Raw genomic sequence first — 23,863 nt, forward strand, 5'->3', positions numbered from 1 at the left:
TGTCTCTTTTAAAAAATAATCTCTTTTAATACTAGGCCAGTGGTTATGATACTACAAAATTAAATGTTATAATGGTATCTCAAGTTACAATGTAGTAGTAACTAATAGAACACTTGAGGGATTTAGTAATTCTTTTCTCAAATATATTGTTGCAATTTCTAATCTTTATGATGTCTGAAAAGGAGAACTTTATAAATTCATTTCTAAAAATTACTAAAGGTATTAACACTAAAAAAAAACCATGAGCTCCTGTTGAGCAGTATTTTCTGGTTTACCATAACAATGCAGAAGACATTCAGCAAACTTAGAAAAATAAAGCATGCCAAATAGAGAAAGCAAATCTGCAAGGTGTCTATTCCCATGCGTTTGGACTATTGCCTTATACATATTGAGAAAAAAAGATGCTTTTATCAGACTAAACACTAATCTCTAAAGCAGTTCTCTAAGTAAAAAAAGAAAAAGATTATGAACAATATAAAGACGATAATTTTAAATACCGTAGATTTTAAATACTGTATTTTCACTGTGACACAGTGTCCCTTGACTCTATGCCATGAACGATAAGAAATTTTAACAACTTTACACTTCTTCAAACCTCCTTTTTTCCTGCTTCGTGATTTTTTAGTTATATATTATTTTTACATTGTAAGAGTTTAAAGCATTTGCATTCTGTTCTTTAGCCGTGACTCTTTCAAGTGTTTGGTCTTAACTACTTATTTAAATGTCCAAACATGGTTTCTTATCTTGATTTATCTCTTGATTGATAGAACATCACTGTCTAGTACCTTGTTGTTTGTTTCACAATAGAGGAATACAAGAGGGAAGAGGAAATGTTAAAAGAATGAGAATTTGTATCTGTTTGTTAATTCTCCTGTCCTTTTTTGGTATAGGTCTACAGGTAAAATGAACTAAAACCCATCATAGCTCTCTCTAGTCTACAGAGTCTATTTCTGTTTGTGATCCTGTTCGTTGAATGTGTGGTGGGATCTGTTATCTGACCATATAATCATGGAGTAATTAGCAGGGGTAGTTTTCATTCTGAGTAAGAAAAAAGGACAAAAAAAATTGCTCAGAAATAAAGCAAAACAACTTCTGACTCATTATCAAAACTATTTGTGTTAGGAAAGCTCAGCCACTTGTCCATGAGGCAGAATCAGAAGAACGAGGACAAGAGGTTTGAGGAGGAAGGAAAGAGAGTTTACTTTGTCGACAAAGGAGGAAACATGGCAGACAAAATCCCAAATTTCCTAAACATGGGCAGAAATACAGAGCTTTTAAATAGAGTGTTCTCAGCTTCAGGCAGTTACTGTGGTTAACTATTGTAATCCTCCTCCCATCTCTGCCAAAGACAAAGCCTGTGAACTCTGCCAGCTGCCCACCTGCAGGGCTAGCACCACCTGGGAGTTTTAACAAAAAACTTAACCTGCCTCAGGGATGCAGGCCAGGATGCTGTTCCCAAAAAGAGTGGGGGAAGTTTTAGGAGACAGAAAATCTCTTTGCCATTTTTTTTTAAGGCCATTTCCTCTGTTATGTATTCCCCACTCCTAATATTTTCCTTCCATATCTATGGGAGGAGGGCCGACTACTCTGTTACATTTGCAGACTACTGATTAAACAATATATTCTAAAATGTTAGAGCAGATATAGAAGCTGTAGCATTCAAACCACCTTCCTTGCGGTTCAGATGAGAAATAAATAAACATCGGACTATTCTAAGCTATAATGCTTAAGACAACCACAATTGACCACACTGTGAAAACCTAATATCTAGTTTGTGTGTATAGGTTATGTTTCTATTTGTGCAATTAATGCTATTAGATGAAATGTTTGTATGGTGGTGGAAATGTCTATGATAGCATCAACCTGAACAGGAAATTCATGTGGGTAACTATTTCAGTGTTAAATATGCACTTTAGAGAGACAGGTGGAGGAGAAGCGGGGAGATGCACTGCCCTGAGCAGCGGGGGATGGTGAGGCGAGCTGGCTGTCTGGTGATGGAGTACTTGGCTCCCTGACATGTTCAAACAGAAGCCTGTGAAACTATATTTGGTGACAGGCTGTAAAATCTCCAAAGGTGATTTTGTAAGTAAACAGATTTTGCCATATAGGAACTAGGCTATCTGTAATGTAAATAAAAGAGTCTAACTTTTGAGAAGAACAAATGCAAAAAGTGATTGGGGCTTTGGCATAGAAATTGTCAGCAACCATTTAAAAGCAAATATATTCAGTGGCACCAATGAAAATGGTAGAGTAGGGAACTCCAAAGCTCTTCTATTCCACTAAAACTATGATTAAACTGGCAAAAATTATCAGAATGAACTTTCTTTGAACTCTGAAATCTAATTAAAAAAACCATACTACACCAAGGGAATACTCAATGAAGAGAGAAACTGCTAAACTTCAGCAAGAGAGTGATACAGCGTTTTGACACTCCTGCCTACCATCCCTCACTCCCCAGCTGGACAGTGGCTGTGGGGACAGTCTCCCACACCCCTACTGTGGTTTGCTGAGGCCAGAAGGGGCCATGCAGATATTGTTCTCAAAGAATTGTGGTTGTGTGTTTTGACTTATCTGGTGGCTCTCTGAGGGATTGGCTCAGGGACTGGCCTTTGTTTTTTCAAGTTTGGAACTTCTCAAGGCGGGTGGCCACTGTCAAACACCACTTAAGGCAAATGCACTGGTGGCAGCTGCCATGGGTGATGGAAAAAAGATGGGGCAAGTAGCAGACAGACCAAAAAGTCTGGGAGGGAAGAGGCTGGGAAAAGAGATACATAGGGTATTAAGGACTTTGAAAAACTCCTTATATATATGGGGGAATTTAAAAGGCCATCCACGTGCCCAGGGAAAAGATCTGAGAAGGCCCTAGGCTCTCACCTGTAGCTGACATTTAGGCTCTGTGCAAATAGAAAGTGAAGGCTAAGGCAGAGTCTTAGCCTGAGCATTGAAGGTGTGTCCTAACACATACACTGAGCCCATCTGCAAAGACTAGGAGACGTTTTCTTTTGGATACAGGTATTTAGGGACATAACTGTCAAATCAACAGCTAATCAATAAGCTAATGTAACAGAGACTTCAGTGGCCACACATAACAAAGAACACACTTTACAAATTAGTTTGGTAGACTCTAGACAAACAAAAGGAACCATAACAAGTAGTGACAATAAACCCTGGGGAGAGGGGAGAATCTAATTTCCGGAGTTGATGCATATGATATTCAAAATGTTCAGTTTTCAATAATTAAACGAATTATGAGGCATGCAAAGGAATGAGAAAGTATAGCCCATGCACAGGAAAAAAAAAAAGAAAAGAAAATAGAAACTGTCTCTAAGGAAATACAGACATTTTCCTACTAGTCAAAGGCTTTAAATCAAGTATTATTTTAAATATGTTCAAATTTTTGTGTGTGTGCAAAAAATATTTGGCCTCATGGCTTCTGGTGAGTAATTGGCTGTTAATCTTATTTAAGATCCTTGTACACAATGAGTCACTTCTTGTTGCTCTTAAGATTCTGTTTTTGGCTTTTAACAGTTTGATTATAATGTATGTCAGTGTGGGTCTCTTATTATAAGTTTATCCTACTTAGGGTTCATTGAGCTTCTTGGATGTATAGACTAATGACTTTTATCAAATCTGGGAAGTTTTCAACCATTATTTCAGCAATTTTTTTCTGCCCCTTTCTCTCCTCTCCTTCTTTGACCCGTTGTACATGAAGCCATGTACAAAGTACTAAAGAAAACCAGACAAACACAATCTTACCAAATAGAGAATATCCACAAAGAGATAAAAAAAAGTAAAAATATGAGCCAGGTAGAAATTCTTGAGCTGTGAAGTATAGTAATTGAAATAGGAAATTTACTAGAGGGGTTCAATAACAAATTTGAAATGTCAGGAGGAAGAAATAGGGAACTTGAAGATAAGTCAATTGAGATTATCCAGTCTGAAAACCAAAAAGAAAAAAGAATGAAGTAAAAGGAATAGAACCTAAGAGGCTTCTGCAACATCATCAAGCATATAATTATGCGTCATGGGAGTCCAAGAAGCTCAATGAACCCCAAGTAGGATAAACTGAGAGACCCACACTGAGACACATTATGATTAAAATGTCAAAGCCAAAGAAAGAGAGAAACTTGAGAGGAGCAAGAAGAAGTAATTTATCGTGTATACAAGGGATCCTAAGTAAGATTAACAGCCAACTAATTACTCATCAGAAGCCATGGAGGCCAGAAGGCAGTGGGATGACATATTTAGAGTGCTATAAGAAAAAAATGGTAAAACAATAGTTCCATATCTGGCAAAAATATTCTTCAAAAAAGAAGGAGAAATCAAGGCATTCCTAGATAAACAAAAGCTGAGGGAGTTTATTCCCGTAGAGCTTCTCTATAAGAAATATTGAAGGAAATCCTTTAGACTAAAATAAAAGGACACTAGCCAGTAACTCACAGCTATATAAAGAAATAATGAACACCAGTAAAGATAGATACATAAGTAAATACGAAAGCCAGTGTTATTTTATTTTTGGTTTGTAATTTTTCCTATATGATTTACAAGACAAATGCATAAGACAACAACTATAAATCTGTGTTAAATAGCAGCATTATTCACAATAGCCAAAGTTGGAAACAACCCCCAAATCCATCAGCTGATAAATGTATAAGCAAAACGTGGCATATCCATAAAGTATTATTCAATTATTCATAAAAAGGAATGAAATACCGATACGTGCTACAACATAAATGAACCTTTAAAGAAATTACGTTACGTGAAAGAAACAGGATGCTAAAGGCCGTTTATTCTATGATTCCATTTATGTGAAATACCCAGAATAGGCAAATCCATAGAGATAGAAAGCAAATTTGTGTTTGCCAGAGACTGAGGTGGGGGAAAGAGAGGGGGGTGACTGCTTAATAGGCACAGGATTTCTTTTCAGCATGATGAAAATTTTCTAGAATTTTGTAATGCTGATGGTTGTACAACATTGCGAATGTGCTAAAATGGTTAAAATGGTGAAGTTTATGTTATGCGTATGTGTATTTACTGCAGTAAAAAATATACCATAGTTACTTGTCACTTCTAGGGGGGAAACTCTTTAGAACACTTAAAAATTATGTGGAATAGAATTTTAAAAAAAATTTTAAATTAAACTTTTGATTTTGGGATGGTTGTTGAGTCTTAGGTAGTTGTAACAATATAGAGAGATTGTATGTGCCCTCTACTCAGTTTCTTCCAGTGCTAACATTTTTCAAAACTATAGTACAAACATAACCAAGATACTGACATTGGTACAGCTAATATACCAAATATTTCCATCATGTCGTCTGCAAATAGGGACAGTTTTATTTCTTTCTTTCTCACTGGTATGTCTTTATGTCTTTTTCTTGTCTTATTGCACCAGCTAGAACTTTCAGCACAACATTGAATAAGAGTTGTGAGAGCTGACATCCTTGTCTTGTTCACTATCTTAGGGGAAAAATATTCAGTTTTTCACCATTAAATACAATGTTAGCAATAGGTTTTTACAGATTCTCTTTATCAGTTTGAGGAAGTTCCCTCTTTGTTCCTACTTTCTGAGAGTTTTCATCATGAATTGGTATTATGGACAGATTTGTGTCCCTTTAAAATTCATATGTTGAAGGCCTAATTCCCAGCATGACCATTTTGGAAGATACAGCTTTTAAGGGGGTAATTAAGGTTAATTGAGGTCAGAAGGGTGGGGCTCTAATTCCACAAGACTGGTGTCCTTATAAGAAAAGGAAGAGGCATTCGAGGTCTCACTCTCTGCACACTCTCCATACAGAGGAAAGTCCATCTGCAAGCCAGGAAAAGAAGCTTCATCAGGAACCAATCCTGCTGGCACCTTGATCTCAGACTTCTAGGCTCTAGAACAGTGAGAAATAAATTTCTGTCGTTTAAGCCACCCGGTCTGTGGTATTTTATGGCAGCCTGAGCAGAATAAGACAATTGATGTTGAATTTTGTCAAATGCTCTTTCTGTGACCGATAAATGCACTTTAGTTACTTATAACGCTTGAGAGAGAGAGAAAACAAAGAAACTAACAAATGACAGAGAATAAAATTGTCATCTTTTTTTCTATGTTGGTACCAAAATTATGTAGCAGCTCATTTAATTTCTATTGTAAAATTTTTGTAAATATTTCAGCAGAATGAAAAATTTGTGTATATTTTGATGGCTGTATTGTATCTCTATCATTTAGAATTATATGATTAAAAATAGTTCAGAATAATTTTTGGCAATATTGTCTAGGTCTGAGAAAGAATTAAACATTTTTTAATTTGGAAAAATATATTATTGAAAGCTTTTGGAGCATCATGATGACCATATGAATAAACTATGCTTTAGAGTGGTGATGACCAATGTGTTAGCCACTAGCCACAAGGGCTGTTGACCCCTTAAACAGGCTAATCTGAACTGAGATGTGAAATGTGGAGAACTGAAATGGGAAATGTGGTGAGGATGTGGTGCAACCTGCCGTCTGCAACTGGTGAGAATGACAAATGGTACTCCCAGTTTGGAAGTATATTAGTTTTCTAGAGCTGCCTTAATAAAGTACCACCAAACTAAATAGCTTAAACAATGAATGTTTATTGTTTCCCTGTTCTGGAGGCCAGAAGTCCAAGATCAAGGTGTTAGCGGGGCTGGTTCATTCTGAGGACTGTGTAATATGACGGTGGTGGTTGTTTTATTTATTTAATTTAATTTCCAACAATGTAACTGTTGAACCTGCCACTCTGAACCCTGGAATACACCAAGATATTATTGTCATACACACAAAAAATATAACTAATACCTTGAACATACTTTAACTCAGTGAATATATTGTTGGAGATCCTGGAAATTCCAGATGTGTTTTCTTGGCTAATTCAAGCAATAGGAAACTTGGCTATGGATTGGTCTGCAAGGACTCCTTGTACTCCTACTTGTATTTCTCCTTTTTACTATCATAATAAAATGTTTTCTATATTTTTCAGGGCAATGTATGCACAACTCACTAAAAGTCTCCTCTACAATTTGGGCCACTCAACTCAAATAATCAAGCTTAATAGGGTGCGAAGATCAATACATTCATTTTAATATAGTTTTAATTTTAAAAAAATGTTTTTTAGACTCAGTTTTGAGGCTCTTACTAGAGGCTAGTTAGTTTCTCTTTTTGAGCACCTGATTTAAGTCCATACCCCAACCACTTCCCTTATCTGGACTTTCACACTCTGGGTTATTATAAACCTGCCCTAACTGCTCCAGGGTCAAGTAACCAGATAACTACAGTCTTATGGTCTGTGAAACATTCTGTTCCCCACAGCTTGTGAAGTTATTCAAAGTAGCCAATGCACAGGGAGCCCGGGAAACTAAACCCTGCCCTGCGTGCCACACGTAAGCTGCTTCCTACAGCTTCAGTTTGCTGTTACTCTGTCCCCATGTACAACCACTGTGCAGCCTGCATGACAGTCTTCTCTTGTTTGGAGCTGTAAATAACAAAGAATGCTGCATTTCGTGTATCTTTGTATTGTGTTCTGTCATCAAATGGATCTTTAAATCTCATATAACAGGAGAGAAGAATTTGTTCTTTGCCTCTGTCCTAGCTTCCAGTGGTTTTCTATCTTTGGCATTCCTTGGCTTGCAGAAGCAGCATTACCCTGATCTCTGCTTTTATCTTCACATGATGTTCATCCTGTGTGTGTGTTTGTATCTAATTTTCCTCTTCTTACAAGACAAGCCTTACTGCAGAAAAAGCCTGCAGAAGTGACACAAACAAGACCAGGGAAATCAATTACACTGATAAGGGAATGACCTGGCCCTCCCGGCCTGACCAGAATCTTCACCTTCAAATTGATCTAGTGGCTGTCACTCATGATGGGTATTACAGGGTATAATGGTGACACCTGATGGGAATTATCATCATGGGTATCACCTCCAAGTGTTAGGGAAATAGCATTATGTATACTGTGGTATTTACGTCACCAGATTTGTGACTGAAACAAATGTCTCTTCAAATTCCATATTCCTTATGTTTAGACTGAAGCACTTTTCCCTTACATCTCTGCAGTTCCCCCTGAAGCAACCCTGTCTCTAAGCAGGAATAGAACCGCGGTGTGCAAGGCAGTGGCGGGGAAGCCAGCTGCACAGATCTCCTGGACCCCAGAGGAGGATGACTGTATCACTGAGCAAGAATATTGGGGCAATGGCACAGCGACTGTCCAGAGCACACGCCCCTGGGAGGTCCCCGATGTGACTACTGTGACCGGCTCTGTCTCCCATTTGACTGGCAACAAGAGTCTGTGCATAGAGCTGCTTCCTGATAAGTAATTCTTCCAGTTTTGTGTTTGATTCTTCCATTATTTCAGAGGAGTTAGCTTAAGAAGAAAAAAAGTGTGCATAGAAATTTCATTTATGGATGATGCTCTCTCCAGCATCTGGAGAAAAGAGTATAATCGAACCAGCTCATATGAAATGTTCACATTGGACCAAGCTCCCTGGCAGGGAAAGGGGGAGGGGTGGAGGCAGGATTACCTTGTACAAAGTAGTTAACAAAATCAGGTGTCTAATGAATGAAAAATCATTGATTAACAACTTGCAAGCATAATTTTCAAGACGTTAACATGTTTTTCCCCTAATGACAGTATAAATTGTCATTTCTGTTTTACAGTGATTTTTATATAATTTTTGTATGATTAACTATCTTGTTGAATAAGACTTTATGGAGAAACAGTAGCTCCCAGTCTATTTGAGTACATAACATTGGTTTCATTTTACTCTTCTCAATATATTTTCTAGCTTCAAATAATTCAAATATGGATGGAAAGCGGATGACACAGAACTCTCCAACACCTCCCACCGAAGGTAACGTGCTTCCTAATGTAGTGGCCAGCACTGAGGGGATGGAGAGTTGAACTTTGTTAGAAACATTAGCTGATGTCCTGGCTGGGGGCCTGCCTTGTGACTACTTGAAGAATATGGTGATCTGAGTGCTGTGGGATAAACAACTCTCTCATTGTTTGCAAACAAGGCATGTTCTTGCTTGTCCCTGAACTTTTGCCAAGTTGGAATGGTAGGAAGAGCTGCCTCTCAGGTCTGCATTAAAGTCCCATCTCATTCTTCATCTATTTATGTGATCATTATTTGAGCATGAAATGCAAGGACTTGAGTACCACAGAAGAGATAGGTGAAACCAAAACAGAAGAGGTGAGATATAAAATGCAGAGGTTAGCAAAAACATGCTTCATCCACACAAAAGTTGGTCTTGCCATAGCTGGTTCTGCTCATGTTATAGTAATGCCATCACTGACACTCACCTCCTTTGCAGATGAGTTGTGACAGATTCCTTGGTTGGTATACTAATCACTTCTCAGTAGACCCCTGTCAGTCATGGACACATTGTGCCAGTTTATGGAAAGGGTGAGATTTTGTGTCAGAAGATGCTCATAGGATACAGGGCTTAATTTTTACTTTAACAGATGGACAAAAGAGGTCAACTTGTATATTTAATCCTGATAATTAGATTGGATATACAGAAATAAAATTCATGAGCAAAGTTTACTGCTAAGCTATCTGGAAATGCTGTGTGTAACTTATTAGGAAGGAAAGGAAACTCATCCAAAGACTATGTTTGATAATATCACACATTTGCAATAAAATCCTTTTTATGGACAAGCTCTAAAGGGAGTTTTTCTTTTCTTCTTCTTTCTTGCTTTTGTTTTCTTTGTTTTTTTAAATTTAAGTGCCACACTACTTTATTACCAGAAACATTTCTAAACATCTTTTATCACTGGACATCACCATTTTTCATTTTTGTGTGATGGTTTACTTGGTGAAATTATAGATTATTTCAATACCTGTTGATATCACTGACTTTGTTTTTCTCTAAATAAAAAATAAACTTAAAATGTTCAGCTAGCTCAACCTGAATACTATATTATTTACTTTTAGTGAAAGAACTATGCACTTTCCACATTTACGTTTATCTGAAATAACACCGTTAGTGATAGACAGGCATTTAGTTTCAATATTACTGATTTTTTCTCATCAAAACTGCTGGAAGAGACAACTATGTTGCTAATTATATCATTTTCTTTCCTGAGGTATATGAATTATATGAAAAATCTAATAATCTCTACCACCAAAAGATTAGATTTAGAACATTGCTTTCGTTGTTTAATTTAGAATTCTGTTTTCTTGTCTGTTTCTAGATATTAAGACTCCTGAAATAATTTCAAAATAACTTATAACACATTTTGTTTTCTTAATAATGCGTAAATGCAGGAGAATCCATTAATACGTTAATCTTTGGACTGGGTTCAGTAGATTATATTTTGTGAATGTTAATTTCTTATGAAAGTGTAATATTTCTGGAATGTGGTCACCAGCCAAGTTAGTATCTAGTACAACTTCATGTAATATGCTGTGGATAAATTTAACACATGAAGTTCTTTATCAAGATTTTCTTTTATCGTTCTCCTTTTGTGTGTGTGTCCAGTTAACACTTCACTGTCTGTGGTGATGGACACCAACGCTGTGCTCCACTGTCCTCGTACACTGACAAGAGTGGTGCTAACAAGATGGGAAATAATCCTCAGGGACAAGCCTTCCTGCACAAAAGCTCACAGGAGCGACACAAATGAGACCAAGGAGATCAACTGTACAGATGACAGAATAACCTGGGCCTCCAGACCCAGTCAGAATCCTGACCTTCAAATTGCTCCAGTGGCCATCACTCATGATGGGTATTACAGGTGTGTGATGGTGACACCTGATGGGAATTTCAATCATAATTATCACCTCCAAGTGTTAGGTAAGGAACATCATATGCTGCGGTATTTCACGTCATGAGATTTGTGACTGAAACACATGTCTCTCTAAATTCCATATCCCTTATGTTAAGACTGAAGCATTTTTCCCTTACATCTCTGCAGTTCCCCCTGAAGCGACCCTGTCTCTGAGCAGGAATAGAACTGTGGTGTGCAAGGCAGTGGCGGGGAAGCCAGCTGCACAGATCTCCTGGACCCCAGAGGGCGATGACTGTGTCACTGAGCAAGAATATTGGGGCAATGGCACAGTGACTGTCCAGAGTACATGCTCCTGGGAGGTCCCCGATGTGACTACTGTGACCTGCGCTGTCTCCCATTTGACTGGCAACAGGAGTCTGTGCATAGAGCTGCTTCCTGGTTAGTGCTTGTTTCTTTTAGAAGGGTAAACTTGATGTTCAACCTTTTCTTTCATAGAAGATTATGAATAACCAAACACAGGGTAAGAAAATTTGAGTTCCTAATTTGAAAATATTTTCTAAAACTGAGAAATGCATTAATATGCTAGAGAAATAACTTTTACTCCTTTACCAAATAGGAGAAATTTATTTAATAATTTCTTACTGGTAGTTCTCTACCTTTTAATGAGACAGCCACAAAAAATCTGTTTTGCTAACTCAGTGATCTATAGTCTCTTTGAGATTATTATCAGTATAAAATATCAATACTTTTGTATAGTTTTAACAATACTTATTCACTCGACAGCCAAAATTGACATTCCCTTCCTGATTTTCTGTTTCTTATACTAGTCATCACTTTGTTACCATAAGTGAGAGATATGTTTTCCATCCCACTTCGTCTTGTCATCTGAAATCAATTTGTTAATTCACTGATCAAACATTTATTGAATGTTCTTTGTAAGTTTGAAGCTGGTGATGCAAAGATGAAAAGACAAGGTCTTGTATACACAACACTGTGCATATAATTGTATTAAATATATGCCTATTACATATTAACACTCAATAAATGTTAGTTACTATATTTCTTTATATTAATAAATATTAGCTATCATATTTACATTAATAAATAGCTATTACATCTATTACATTAATATAAATTAGCTATTATAATCATTATTATAACTATTATTAAAAATCATTATATCATATTATTTTTCATGTTTTTCATGTTTATTTTTTTGCAACAGCTTTATTGAGTTCAAATTTGCATACCATGCAATTCACCCATTTAAAGTTTATAATTCAGTGATTGTGCAATCATCACTACAATCAATTTGAGGACATATTTAGCACCCAAAAAGGAAACCCTGTACCCTTCAGCCATCACCTCCCACTTCTACCATCCCTCTCAGCTTTAGGCAACCACTAATTTACTTTCTGTCTCTATAGATTTGTTTATTGTGGACAAATGGTATTATATAATGTATGTCATTTTGCAACTGCATGTTGCACTTAGCATAATGTTTTTGAGGTTCATCCATGTTGTAGCATGTGTCAGTACTTTCACATGTATTCTTTATTTTTCCTGATTAATCTACCATCAAGTCTAAATTCTTACTTTCTACTTCTTGTCTCTAGACCTATGTAATTATCTCCAGTATTACCTGAGTCTTTCTTCTGTAAAATATTTAACTTATACTCTAAGTTTTTTTTCTCTTCTGTATCCTTAAAGTCTTTACTTCATTATTTATGCTCCCACCTTTGTTCAGTATTTTCTGTTCCTTAAATCATTTCCGTAAAGCTACAAGTATAAACATGCCTATTTTTCACCCATGTTTAAAAACTAGATGCTATAACTTCCTCACACTCTTAGCTCTTGCCTTCTACTCATATCCAAGATGTTTTTTAAAGAGGAATCTATACTTACTGTTTCTTCTATGTCACCTGACATCTATTTCTTAACTCGTTTGCATATCCCTGCACAGAAAATGCTCTGACAAAAGCACTAGAGAGCTATAAATTTTTTATTCTTTGTTAACTTTATTAGATTATGTATAATATTTTGTAATTATTATTTTAAAATATGTAATATTTAATAATAATAATGGATATTTTAAAATCATATTCAATATTTAATAAATTAGCTTGTTTGTGATATTTGATATGGTTTCTCTCTCTTCTCTTGTGATTTCCTCTCATTTTCACTTGGTTCTCTTCTGAACTTTCAGTCAACTTTTTAGTTTTCTTAAATAGATTCCTTTTATCTTTTTATCCCATGAATGAAGGCATTTCTTTGGGGTTTTGTCTTTGTTCTTCTCACTTTACCTCTGTTCCTTGAGTAACTTCATGTTTACTTATAGCTTCAACCACTGCCTAAGTCTTGACTCTCGAATCTGTATTTTTGCCCAGATTTTTTCTTCTTTACTACCCAGTAATCCAAACCAACTTTCAACCGGACAGCGTCACCTAGATGCACCAAGGGCAACTCAACTTACATGTTCCTGAAATGGAGGTCTCCTTCTCTACCCCTTCATGAGCTCTATAGCTATATTTTATATCTTGATAAATGACTCAAGCCAGAAACTTAAAAATATCCTACAACATTTCTCTTTCTTATTCCTCATATTCAAAACCAGTCACTATGTTTTGTTGAATTGACCTTAAATACTTTTCTTTAATCTGGGTCTTTCTCTTTCCTCCTACTACCTTAGTTGATCACATCACATACTATTTCTCACCAGGACTCGTGTCTCACTGCTGTCCAGTCTGCGTCCCATGCATGTGGGCCTCCTTGGGCTCTTCAAACGTGTTATGTTCTTTTGCCCCTCTGTTCCTTTTTACATGTGATTTCTACCTCCCCACAATACATTTTTTTCATTGTACTCTCTTCTGTTGCTGTATTTGATCAATTCCTATTGACTTTTTAAAAAATATTTATTTATTTATAGAGATGGGGTTCTTGCTATGTTGCTCAGGTTAGACTGAAACTCTTGGGCCCAAAGCATACTTCTGTCTCAGCCTCTTGAGGAGGGACTATAGGCGTGCACCATTGTGCCCAGCTGAAGTTTTAAAACTTAGTGTGACATTGATCCTCTGGGATGATTTTCCCTTGCCTTGAAGTTTGGTTAGCTGGTCCACCTGTGTGCTCACAAAATGCTTCATGCATGCCTCTGTCAGAGTACTTCCACAGCCCTGTAATTGAATGTTCTCCACTGTTTTCTCTCATGACACTTCTGACACCAAATGTGTGTAGTTTTTTTCCCACACCAACCAATTCTCCAACTCTCCAGACACCAACTGGGTGTCTTACAATTCAATTCAAGTCTGACATTAACTACCTGGGGTTAGCACAGTCTCAGTCCCACAAGACCTCCCCCATTTCAGACACCAGTCACAAGTCTCAGGTCGCCACTTATACTTCTAACCAACTGGCTGTAAATTCACACATCCCCTTGTCATGTTCAATAATTTGCTAGAATCGTTCACAGAACTCAGGAAGGCACTCTAGTATTACTGGTTTATTATAAAGGATACAACTCAGGAACAGCCAAATGGAAGAGATTCATAAGGCAAGGTATGGAGGAAGGAGCTTCCATGCTATCTCTAGGAGTGCCACCCTCCTAGCTCCTTGATGTATTCACGAGCTCAGAAGGTCTCCCAACCCAAGAGCTCTCCCAACTCTGTCATTTAGGGTTTTTATGGAGGCTCCATTACATGGGCATGATTGATTAAGTCACTGGATCTTGGTGATTAGCTCAATCTCCAGCCCCCTTCCCTCCCAGGAGGTTCATAGAGAGGGTGGGTGATGTGTGGGCTGAAAGTCCCAACTCTCTAATCACACCTTGGTCTTCGTAGTGATCAGTCCCATCCTGAATCTCTCTAGGGGCTCTCAGCTCCTATGTTCCAAATATGACTTAGGTTAACCCATCTTCAAATCTTTTCTCAAGTTGTCCCTTTACCTTGAAAAGTCCTTCCTTTTTCTTTTAATCTATTTAATCTTGCAGACCAGCAAGGCTCAGTTCAAATCCCACATCTCCTTGATCTCCCAGTTGGAGTTGATTAACCTTTCTTATTCTTTAAGATGATTTATAGTCTGTAATGTTTACTTAGAACTATTTGCTCTCTTGTAAGTTATCTTTTCATTTGTGTGGGTCTGACTTCTCCAGTTGGAGTGTGAGCTTTTTGAGGACTCTAACCATGTTATCTTCTTATTCCCTCACAGTGCCCAGGAGATTGTTTGACATTCTTCTAGTTTAGTCTTTGATCTGGTTATTTAATGGGATGAAATGACCTCTTGGAGCCAAGAGTTAGACTTGTATTTAGAGTTCAGGCACTCTTTAGGCTGCCACTTTCATAGGAGAAAAGACTTCGGAATGATGCTCCTAGTTAATTTCATTTATCTTTTCAACAATTCTCAGGGCTATTTCACAGATAAACAAAATGAAAGTAGGAAGACACATAAAACACCTTGCTAAGGTGTCACATCAACTCAGTGACAAAATCACTTCACTGTGCAGAAAGTGTTATCAGATCATGCCCCAAATATTAAAGAGTAATGTCCTTCAAAAAAGCTAATATTTTCATGGAAGTTAGAAAATACATTTTTTCTTTTAAAATTGGGAAGTATTAGCAATGCTTGCTGTGCACTTATTCGTTCAGAAAATATTTCTTGAAAACCTACCATGTGCAAAACACAGAAGTGATTCCTAAACTCTGTTATGAAAGAACGATGCATTACTAACCTTCAAATTATAATTTAGAAGGTTTTATGATTATGACAGTCTATGAACTTTTAGGAATATTTAAAAATGTGCTTTTAAACTATTGACTATAATCTGTTAATTGAAAGAATCTTTAAAATGATTTTTTTATTTCTGCTTTCATTTAAATGTCTCACAACCTCAAGATATCCAGCATTGCCCTTACTAATTATTCTCTATGTGAAACTCTCTTTTTGTAGTAATTCTTGTCATCGTGGGATTTGTTTCTTCTGGAGGACAAGTGATTGCAGGTAGGAACTGAAGATTGGAAAGCATAAGATGCATTTGAAAGAAAACATTATTGTAAGACTTTGAGTTTACAATGTACTGAGAAAAGCTTGACACCTATTTTGTATGTTGTGATTTTCCCTCAGCCCTTTCTGTAACTTGAAGACTTTGTTAGCAACTGAAAGCCCAGGCAGAGGGGCCTATAGCATTGTGGCAAGACCTTCTGCTCCTTGTAGTTTTGACCTAGGAGACACCTAGCCTAACTCACACCTTGAGAATTCAGTGGGGAAAAAGAAGTTGCTGGGACTTCTCAAGTGTTTACTTTCAAATTTCTCTGTTGAGGGCTTGTGTTCATCCCCGCTTAATTACATATTTTATATTTTATTCCTAGGGAATGAAAATCAAGAGTTGGAAGTCAATTTGGACTTGAGGAGATATCACAAAAAAGCAGGCTTTTGCAGTCAGACTTCATGTTTAAGGTCTAGTGTCACTGCTCCTGTGACACTTTGATGCCTACAAGTTCAGGAGAATCATGTGATAGTTAGCAAGGCCTGTTTCAAACTCTTAGCACACAGTTTAAATACACACGCAAAACTTGGCACCTGCCATCATGAATGGCTAGGGTTATTTATCCACTTTCCCCTTTCCCTTAGTTCTTATTTGCAGAGTGAAACAAAGCTGCTTCTCCAACTAAAGAGGAAGATGGCTCAGCAAAAGGCAAATAATTCTGGGGAGTTTTTCTACACACCTTGGGTTCTTGGGTTTCTCTACTCATTTGAGATGCTAATCAAGGCTGCAATGGCAGGAACCACACAAACACCACTTGCAAGTTGGTCAGTGGTTGACCTTCCATCTCTTTCTTGCTTGCTAGAGATTAGTGGAGCAGTTGAATGGCATGTTTGGACTGATCATTGAGCACATGGCTGGGAGTCATTTTTAGTAGTACTTGCATTTTAGCAGAAATTATAAGTTGTTCCTAACTAAGGAACTGCCAACTTCATTGGAGACAACACAACAGTTCCCCTTACCTTAGAGCTCTGATGCCTTGACTCTCTTGTCTACACTCTAGGATGCAGAGGTTGGTACGAATTAATGATGGTAAGAGTAAAATATTGGTAAAAGCCTAACATCATCTAGGGCCACAGTGAACTGAGACCCTATCTACACTTGATACAGATGGCATTTCAATAGTTAAAATGAGCCCTTTTGTTTAAAGGAAGACATTACTTATGTAAAGTAGCAGGTGATTTGGGCTATTACCTACTTTTATTTTTAGCAAAAACCTAACGAAGAAAATGAATGCACAATATTGAAGGATACTATGTACATATGTTAGTTTAATTGTTGGTACAAACAGGTCCCAAATTTTAGTGTGTTTACACCACAACAACTTGATTCTTACATCACACTCCAGTGCGGTTGGTGGGCAGGGGCAGAGGGCTGGAGGGGTGTTGCTCTTAGCTATCATTGTATCCTATGGCTCTGCCCTTCTCAAAGTAGTCTCCAGTTCAGCTGGTAAGTAGGAAACAGGAGAGAAAATGGAGGATTTTATGTGGGAGGTTTTCATGGGCCAAGCCTGGAGTAGCAATCACTCCTGCTCACATTCCACTGGCTAGTACTCAGTCACATGGCTATCCTAACTTCTACAAAGGCTGGAAAGTTGTAGTCTAAATGCCTTGGAAGAAAAGGAATCAGGCTTGGTGCGCATCTAGCCAGTCTCTGCCCACAGTAAAGAATAGGACGAATACTAAGATTAATACTTACTCTTTCAGTAATTCAACATGAGTCAAGATATAATTAAATTAGTAAATAATGTCACATTTGTAAAAGATATAAACTCTTTTGTCTCTTTCTTTTTTGTTATAATTCTCTCACGTTTAAGACAGGACACAGAATGGGAAGAAGTTCAGTAACACACAGACTGAAACATACTGTGTCAGAAATTACTAATTGCCTAGTCCAATGCTCATCCTTCCCTTTCTCTTTATAGCAGATGATTATATTCATGACTCTGAATCTTCCCCATCCATGTAATGTTTCAGTAGGCTTCAGAGTTTTTTTCATACAGTAGGTACGTATGTATCCACCCCATGTAATTTGCTTTGGTCAATAAAATGAGGCAGAGGTGACAGTGTGCCAGTTGTGAGCACAGGCCTCAGAGATCCTGCCTATTTCTACTTGTTACTCCATGAGGACATGCCTGGCCCAGCCAGAAGGAGGATGAGAACCACACAGAGCAGAGTTGAGTCACCTCTGTCTGACCCCGCCTCCCCACTGAGCCCATCCTGGATGATCCAGTAGTCAGCCACCCCCTGGACACATGAGGAAGCTCAGTCAAGATCAGCAGACCTGACCCCTAGTTGATCCCAGACATATGAACAACTGTTGCCACAGAGGTTTTGACATAGGAAAGTGACTCGTGATCCTGGGAGCCACTTGAAATACAAGTGGGTCCTTGGCTTCAGTCAAGAAAGCATTCAGGAGCCAGCCAGCAGTATAAAGCAAAAGCAGGATTTATTCAGAAACTATAGAATGTCTACTCCACAGAAAGCAGAGGCTAGTTCTTCCTACAGAAGAGAACCAGCCCTCTGGTTCCTGTTGCCTAAGAAATGGCTTAATTACAGCTAAATAAGGGGGGGAATATTCATGGAAGGGGCAGTGTTTCTTGGGTCAGGGTGACACCCTCTAGTCCTCCACCATCTTGGTTCTAACAGGGTGAAACTTGTCCTGCCTCCATTCTCTTTTGTTCAGGGTAGTTTGAAACTTTGTTTTGAGACTTACTAACTCAGGCAACACTGCAGCAAAGCCCAAAGCAATGGTCAAGCCAATGCCCAAAACAGTACCTGCCAGTTCCCTGTCTCAATTTTGGGGTTGTTTGTTATACAACATTATTGTAGCCTTAGGTAATTAATTCCCTCTCTCAGTTTTGTGGTTATTTGTTACACAACGTTATTGTAGCCTTAGGTAACTGATACATTGCTTAATAACATGACTCCAATTTTATTTATTTGGGGGATGTACTTAGCTAAAAGGCATTTCTCAGTTTGCCTTGCAGTTGTGTATGACCACCTACATAAGTTCTGGCAAATGAGATACAGGCATAAGTCTTGTTGATATTTTCAGGGAAACTCTTTAAGGAGAAAGAAAGGGTACCCTTTTGTGTTTCTTCCTTAAATCCTGGACTGCAACATTGGTGACGTGAGTGGAGGGCCAGCAGCTGACTTGAGCATTGAGGATGGAAGCCACTCACTAAGATGGAAGAAAAGATGGATGGAAGGATCCTCAGCCTGATGACCTTGGAGTTGCCCTGCAAGCCCTTGACCATTTACTTACCCATTGACTTCTTTTGTGTGAGAGAGAATAAACTATTTTATTCATGCCACCATTAGTTGGAGGATTTTATTCTACACACAGCTGAACTTAATCCTAATTGATATAAATACCTAGTTTGTCAATTTGAAGGTTTGCCACCAATCTTGCAACAAGTTATGTTCTACTCGTGCATTTTCATGGCCTATTTTTGTTCTTTCCCTAGAGACAATAAAGCAGATGTCCTAGTCATGTATTGTTATGGTCTACTTTCATTCCTCCCGTAGAGGTAAGGAAACGGACATAATTTCAGAAGATAGGAATCATAGGTATGAGAACCATCTCTGAAAATGCCAGGAGAATTGTTGGTTGTATAAACATAAGGGATACTGTAGGCTTATGGTGGGAAAGGGCTTTGGAATCTGGAGGTGTTCAAAAATTATCCAACAATATGTTAATCCCTAGACAAGTGAGAGCATGTCTGCATTACAGGATTGGGAAGATAAAGATACTGTTGTGGGCTCTTAGAGAGGATGTGAGCAGGAGAAACAGAGGAACTGAAATCTATGGGACTTGACTATATTAATTTTTTTCTCCACTGAATGGACTCTATTATTCCTGGAAGAGATTTATGTGAATTCATGCTACTTCTCTATCCCATTCTTATTGCCATAATTTTTTGGGTGATGTTAGATCAAAGAGTAAAAAGATACAGGTACTTGCCCCTCCCTCCTACACCTACACAAAGATGGAAAAAAAAAACCCATAATTTTTTTTCTGTATACACATATGTATACATGTACAGTTGATCCTTGAACAATGTAGGAGTTAGAAGCACTGACCTCCTCACCACATGCAGTCAGAAATCTGTACATAACTTTTGACTCTGCAAAAACTTAACTACTAATAGCCCACTGTTGACTGAAATCCTTACTCATGACATAAGCATTCAATTAACACATATTTTGTGTGCTTTGTGTAATACAGTGTATTCTTTCAATAAATTAAGCTAGAGTAAAGAAAATGGTAAAAAAATCATAGGGAGGAGAAGATGTGTTTACTGTTCATTAAGTGGAAGGGAATCATCATAAAGGTCTTCATACTTATCTTCATGTTGAGTAGGCTGAGGAAAAGGAGGAAGAGGAGGGGTTGGTCTTGCTGTCTCAGGGGTGGCAGAAGCAGAAGAAAATCTGTGTAGAGGTGGACCTGTGCAATTCAAACCCATGTTGTTCCAGGGTCAGCTGTATATATGTGCAACAACTTAATTGTGGTCCTAAATTGAGGGAAATTGGGAGCAACTTTTAGCAAAACACAATTGAGAGCCACTAGATGGTGCTTCAACTTAACTTTTTTAACATTTTGAAGCAAGCTAAGATCTGCTAAAATCTACTAACCTAAGGCAAAGTAATCCTGCATTTCTTTTTCTTTAATTTTTTCATACAACTGCCTGTCCATTTACTAATTCTTTAGGTCTTCTTAGATGGTGGTTTTGGAACAATTGCAGAAGAAGGAGAAAATGATTTAACTCAAAATTAAGGAGAAAAAAATCTTTTGGGTCCTCAAACTTGAATTGCATTGTACTTTTCACTTAATTTTAGTAAAAACACTTTGTTTACCAAATAAGATAGAGTGGATATTAATAGTATCATTTCAGAGAAAGGGGAAATGTGAGGCTCTCTTAGTGGTTAAACCAAAATTAATACTCATTTCTTAAACTGGAGAGAAGCAATTAGCCATTTGTGTTCATACTAGCAGATGATTAGAGCTACAAATAAAAGTAGCTGGCCTTCTCCTCCTAGGTCGTCTGCATATCTCCTCCACCATCGTCGCTCGGAGGCATGAATGATATTCTAACTCTGGAAGGAAGCTACAGATAAATTAGGCCAGCTTCCTCATTTTACAAAAGAGGAAACTGAGATTCTCAGAGTTGAGTGGCCATCGGTTTTGCTAAGAAGCCAGTTGGCTTACTTTGCTTGAGGCTGAGAGGAAGGCTGCCCCCGGTAAGGCCCCAGGCAGACATGGCACACCCAGAGGAAGAGAGCTGACCATCTCTTCCTTGGACCCCCTCGGAGCCCCTCTCAGGCTTCCACTCTTGTCTGACTGGCCAAGGCCACATGGTAGTGCTTTATCCAATCTCTGGCAAAGGGAGTGAGAGTAGGTTTATGTTGATTAGGCCTTTCAGGGAGGCGGAGTAGGTGCTAAGGTTAATACCTTTCATCAGACACATGTCCTTGTGGGAGAGGAGTGAGTGGAAACCTGAAGAAAATTGGGGCTTTGTTATGAAGGAGAACTGAAGAATCCATGTGAAGCCTTCATGAAGGAGATGATAATAGCAAAACTGAGTTTTATAAGAGGTATAAGAACACTGCAGGTGGACAAGAGCAGGGAAGAAAGGCATGCCATGAAGAGAGGACAGCATGGGTAAAGGCAGAGAGGTATGACAGGGTGTGTCTCTTTCAAGGCAATGGGGAAACTGTCCATATCATCTTCTCACACAAATTTCACATTTCATGAAGTCATCTGAGGACAGGAGACTGCTATTCTCTTAAGAACGCCAGGAGAGTTTTGCAGAACCAGCAAATCTTGATCAATTTATAATGTTTTCTGAACAGAGTGTCCAAGTCTTCACACTGATTCACCCAACGCCGATTTTAAGATCAAATAAGGAGCCAAGAACATTGGTTCACACACAGTGGAGAACCAAAGAGAGGCTGGGGAGTGGTGGCACATCTGATGGATGATATCCTTGCTCTCAGAAGGGCAGGGCTCAGTTTCTGAGCCGGGTAAAGCTGGCAGAGTTGACACACTTCTCCTTATTCTGGTTTCTCCTCATGTAATATGAAAATAATTCTTGCTTTTAACCCAGAAGAAGAGAGGGTTTTGAGGGTCATTTTTATGTGTTTATAAGTGTCTTTGTGAAAGTACTATAGAAACACAAACTCTTGTTATCTGTCCTACCTGCTTCCAAATGTCCCTCATGTATACATTGGTTTATAGAAAAAAATTGAGTGTATTTTTTCACAAAAACTTCTCTCCTACCTAAGCCACAGAGAGCCCATACACAGATACCACAGACACAGTTTCCCACTTCCAGTTGTGTCTTCCCCAGCCTAAAGCTCCCACACATTGAGGAGAGGGCTCTTCAGAGTATGGTAGTCACCAGGGAGCAAAGGAATGAGCATCTCTACACGTGTGGAGGGAGGCCGTGGGGCTAATCAACAGAATTTGATAATTTATCATGAGAGAGAGAACAAAAAACATTCACATGCTCACCATTCAGAAAAAGTAAATTCAACAAGATACACTAAAACAAGAGGAATTGTGAAGTTCAACCAAATGTTATGACTTTTAGAGGAAGAGAAAGCAAATCACTTTCCAAATTGCTATTATGATTCTCCTGTTGGTAAGAATGCCATTGTCCTGGGAAAATAAGGTTGTATGTGATTATGAGACTAATCATTTACTCTTGCTCCTTGAGTAAATGAAAATGCTTGAGTACATCACAACTTTTCAGTTTCTCTTTTATGTTATCTTTCTGAAAGCAGAGCAAGAGACCTACTGAGGAGGATGGTCTGTGACTAAGACGACAGCTCCCTACACCTCTGAAGGGCATCTTACCTACTGTGCAGCTTCCTGGGCTTCTGTGGGGGCCACGGAGCATGGAGAGGAAGCGAGTTTCCTCCATCGTGGGTGCTGTGTGAGCAGGCCATGCTGTGGGGAAAACTAATCTGAGATGTTACCGCCGAGCCTTGGATTGGACATAAACACCCTTCTGTGGACCTCGCTGAGGCTGTGTGGGAGACAGGAGCCAGACCAGGTTATGTATTTTGTGTCTCACTGCAGAGCTGACAGTTTAATTCACAATTCCTGCACTCCCAATTTTAAGGCTTTTCACCCGAGGATACCATCTGCAACATAACACCTTCAAAAAAACTCTCCCACAAACTTTTCCATATTCCGTGTGATGGAAAGTTGCAACACCATTTACAAGACATTGAAAGCCAAGGAGTGGCCCAAGATGTCAGGTCCAAGAAGCTACAGTAAATGTCTTGGGACTAGAAAGAATGATTAAACAACTAGCATTCCAGCAAGAAGCATCTGTCTTTTGTCATTCTCCCCAAAGAAACATAAAATCTGCAGAGGAAGGCCGCCATTTCAGCGGGGGCGAAGGAGGTCGGCTGTTGGTAACATTTTCCACCATTCGCTTACAACTAAAACCCAAATCCCATTACTTGCCAACTGCCTATCAGGGGAGCGTGTTTGCTGATGTAGCCCGAGGAGGCCTAATCTCCATCCGCGGTAACCCATAGCAGCCCTTGCGTCCTGGAGGATGACTAAATGGCAGAATCTAGGGGAAGATCTGGATGTGAAACCTCATCTCGATGCCAGACTGGGCTTGGGTTTTAAAAATTTTTGTTTTTTTTTTTCTTTTTGCTTTTTTTCAGATTTCTATCCAAAACATGCTTTCCTTGGCAATCTCCCCAGAGGACTGTGAAGTCATAGCCCATAAATTATCCAACTCTTACCTCTGCAGGATGGTAAAACAGACTTAAGACTTGCAAATTGCAGCTGTTCTTGGGCAAGGGCTCTGGCCAGGCGGAAACCAGCAGATCCGCTGGCAACGCACACGCGTCCACGGGACGGGCTGTGTAACGATCCGTCTTCAGCTGTCATCGGGAGCTAGGGTGAGGCTATCTATGCTCATCCAATCACCCCAGATTTTTACTTAACTTCACATAGTCAAGTGTTCTTCTTTTCCTTAATGACTACTTTTCAAGGAGACTAGGAAGTATGGAATTCATCACTGTATTTCTTATTTATGGGTAAAAGATTAGATAGTTGCACCCCACCT

The 23,863-nt window shown here is 38.6% G+C and overlaps 1 protein-coding gene and 1 pseudogene across 1 annotated transcript; both read left to right on the forward strand.

Annotated features, from left to right (window-relative positions):
• The first annotated feature begins 5,646 nt into the window (after nt 1-5,646).
• On the forward strand, nt 5,647-8,319 carry LOC123647813 (annotated as a pseudogene).
• Nucleotides 8,320-9,138: 819 nt separating this feature from the next.
• LOC123647948 (cell surface glycoprotein CD200 receptor 2-like) lies at nt 9,139-23,321 on the forward strand. The gene is made up of 5 exons (XM_045565645.1): nt 9,139-9,215; nt 10,449-10,801; nt 10,923-11,174; nt 15,605-15,725; nt 23,135-23,321. Exons 1-5 carry the CDS (start codon nt 9,139-9,141, stop codon nt 23,319-23,321), a joined length of 990 nt encoding a protein of 329 aa, XP_045421601.1.
• Nucleotides 23,322-23,863: the final 542 nt, after the last annotated feature.

Source organism: Lemur catta, chromosome 1, assembly GCF_020740605.2.
Source record: "Lemur catta isolate mLemCat1 chromosome 1, mLemCat1.pri, whole genome shotgun sequence".
Classification (NCBI taxonomy): domain Eukaryota; kingdom Metazoa; phylum Chordata; class Mammalia; order Primates; family Lemuridae; genus Lemur; species Lemur catta.

Coding starts and splice junctions, on each gene's coding strand:
- LOC123647948 (XM_045565645.1), top strand. CDS start 9,139: ATGAAATGCAAGGACTTGAGTACCACAGAAGAGATAGGTGAAACCAAA. Junction 9,216..10,448: donor GTGAGATATAAAATGCAGAG/GTTAGCAAAAAC, acceptor TTCTTTATCAAG/ATTTTCTTTTATCGTTCTCC. Junction 11,175..15,604: donor GTGCATAGAGCTGCTTCCTG/GTTAGTGCTTGT, acceptor TTTCATTTAAAT/GTCTCACAACCTCAAGATAT.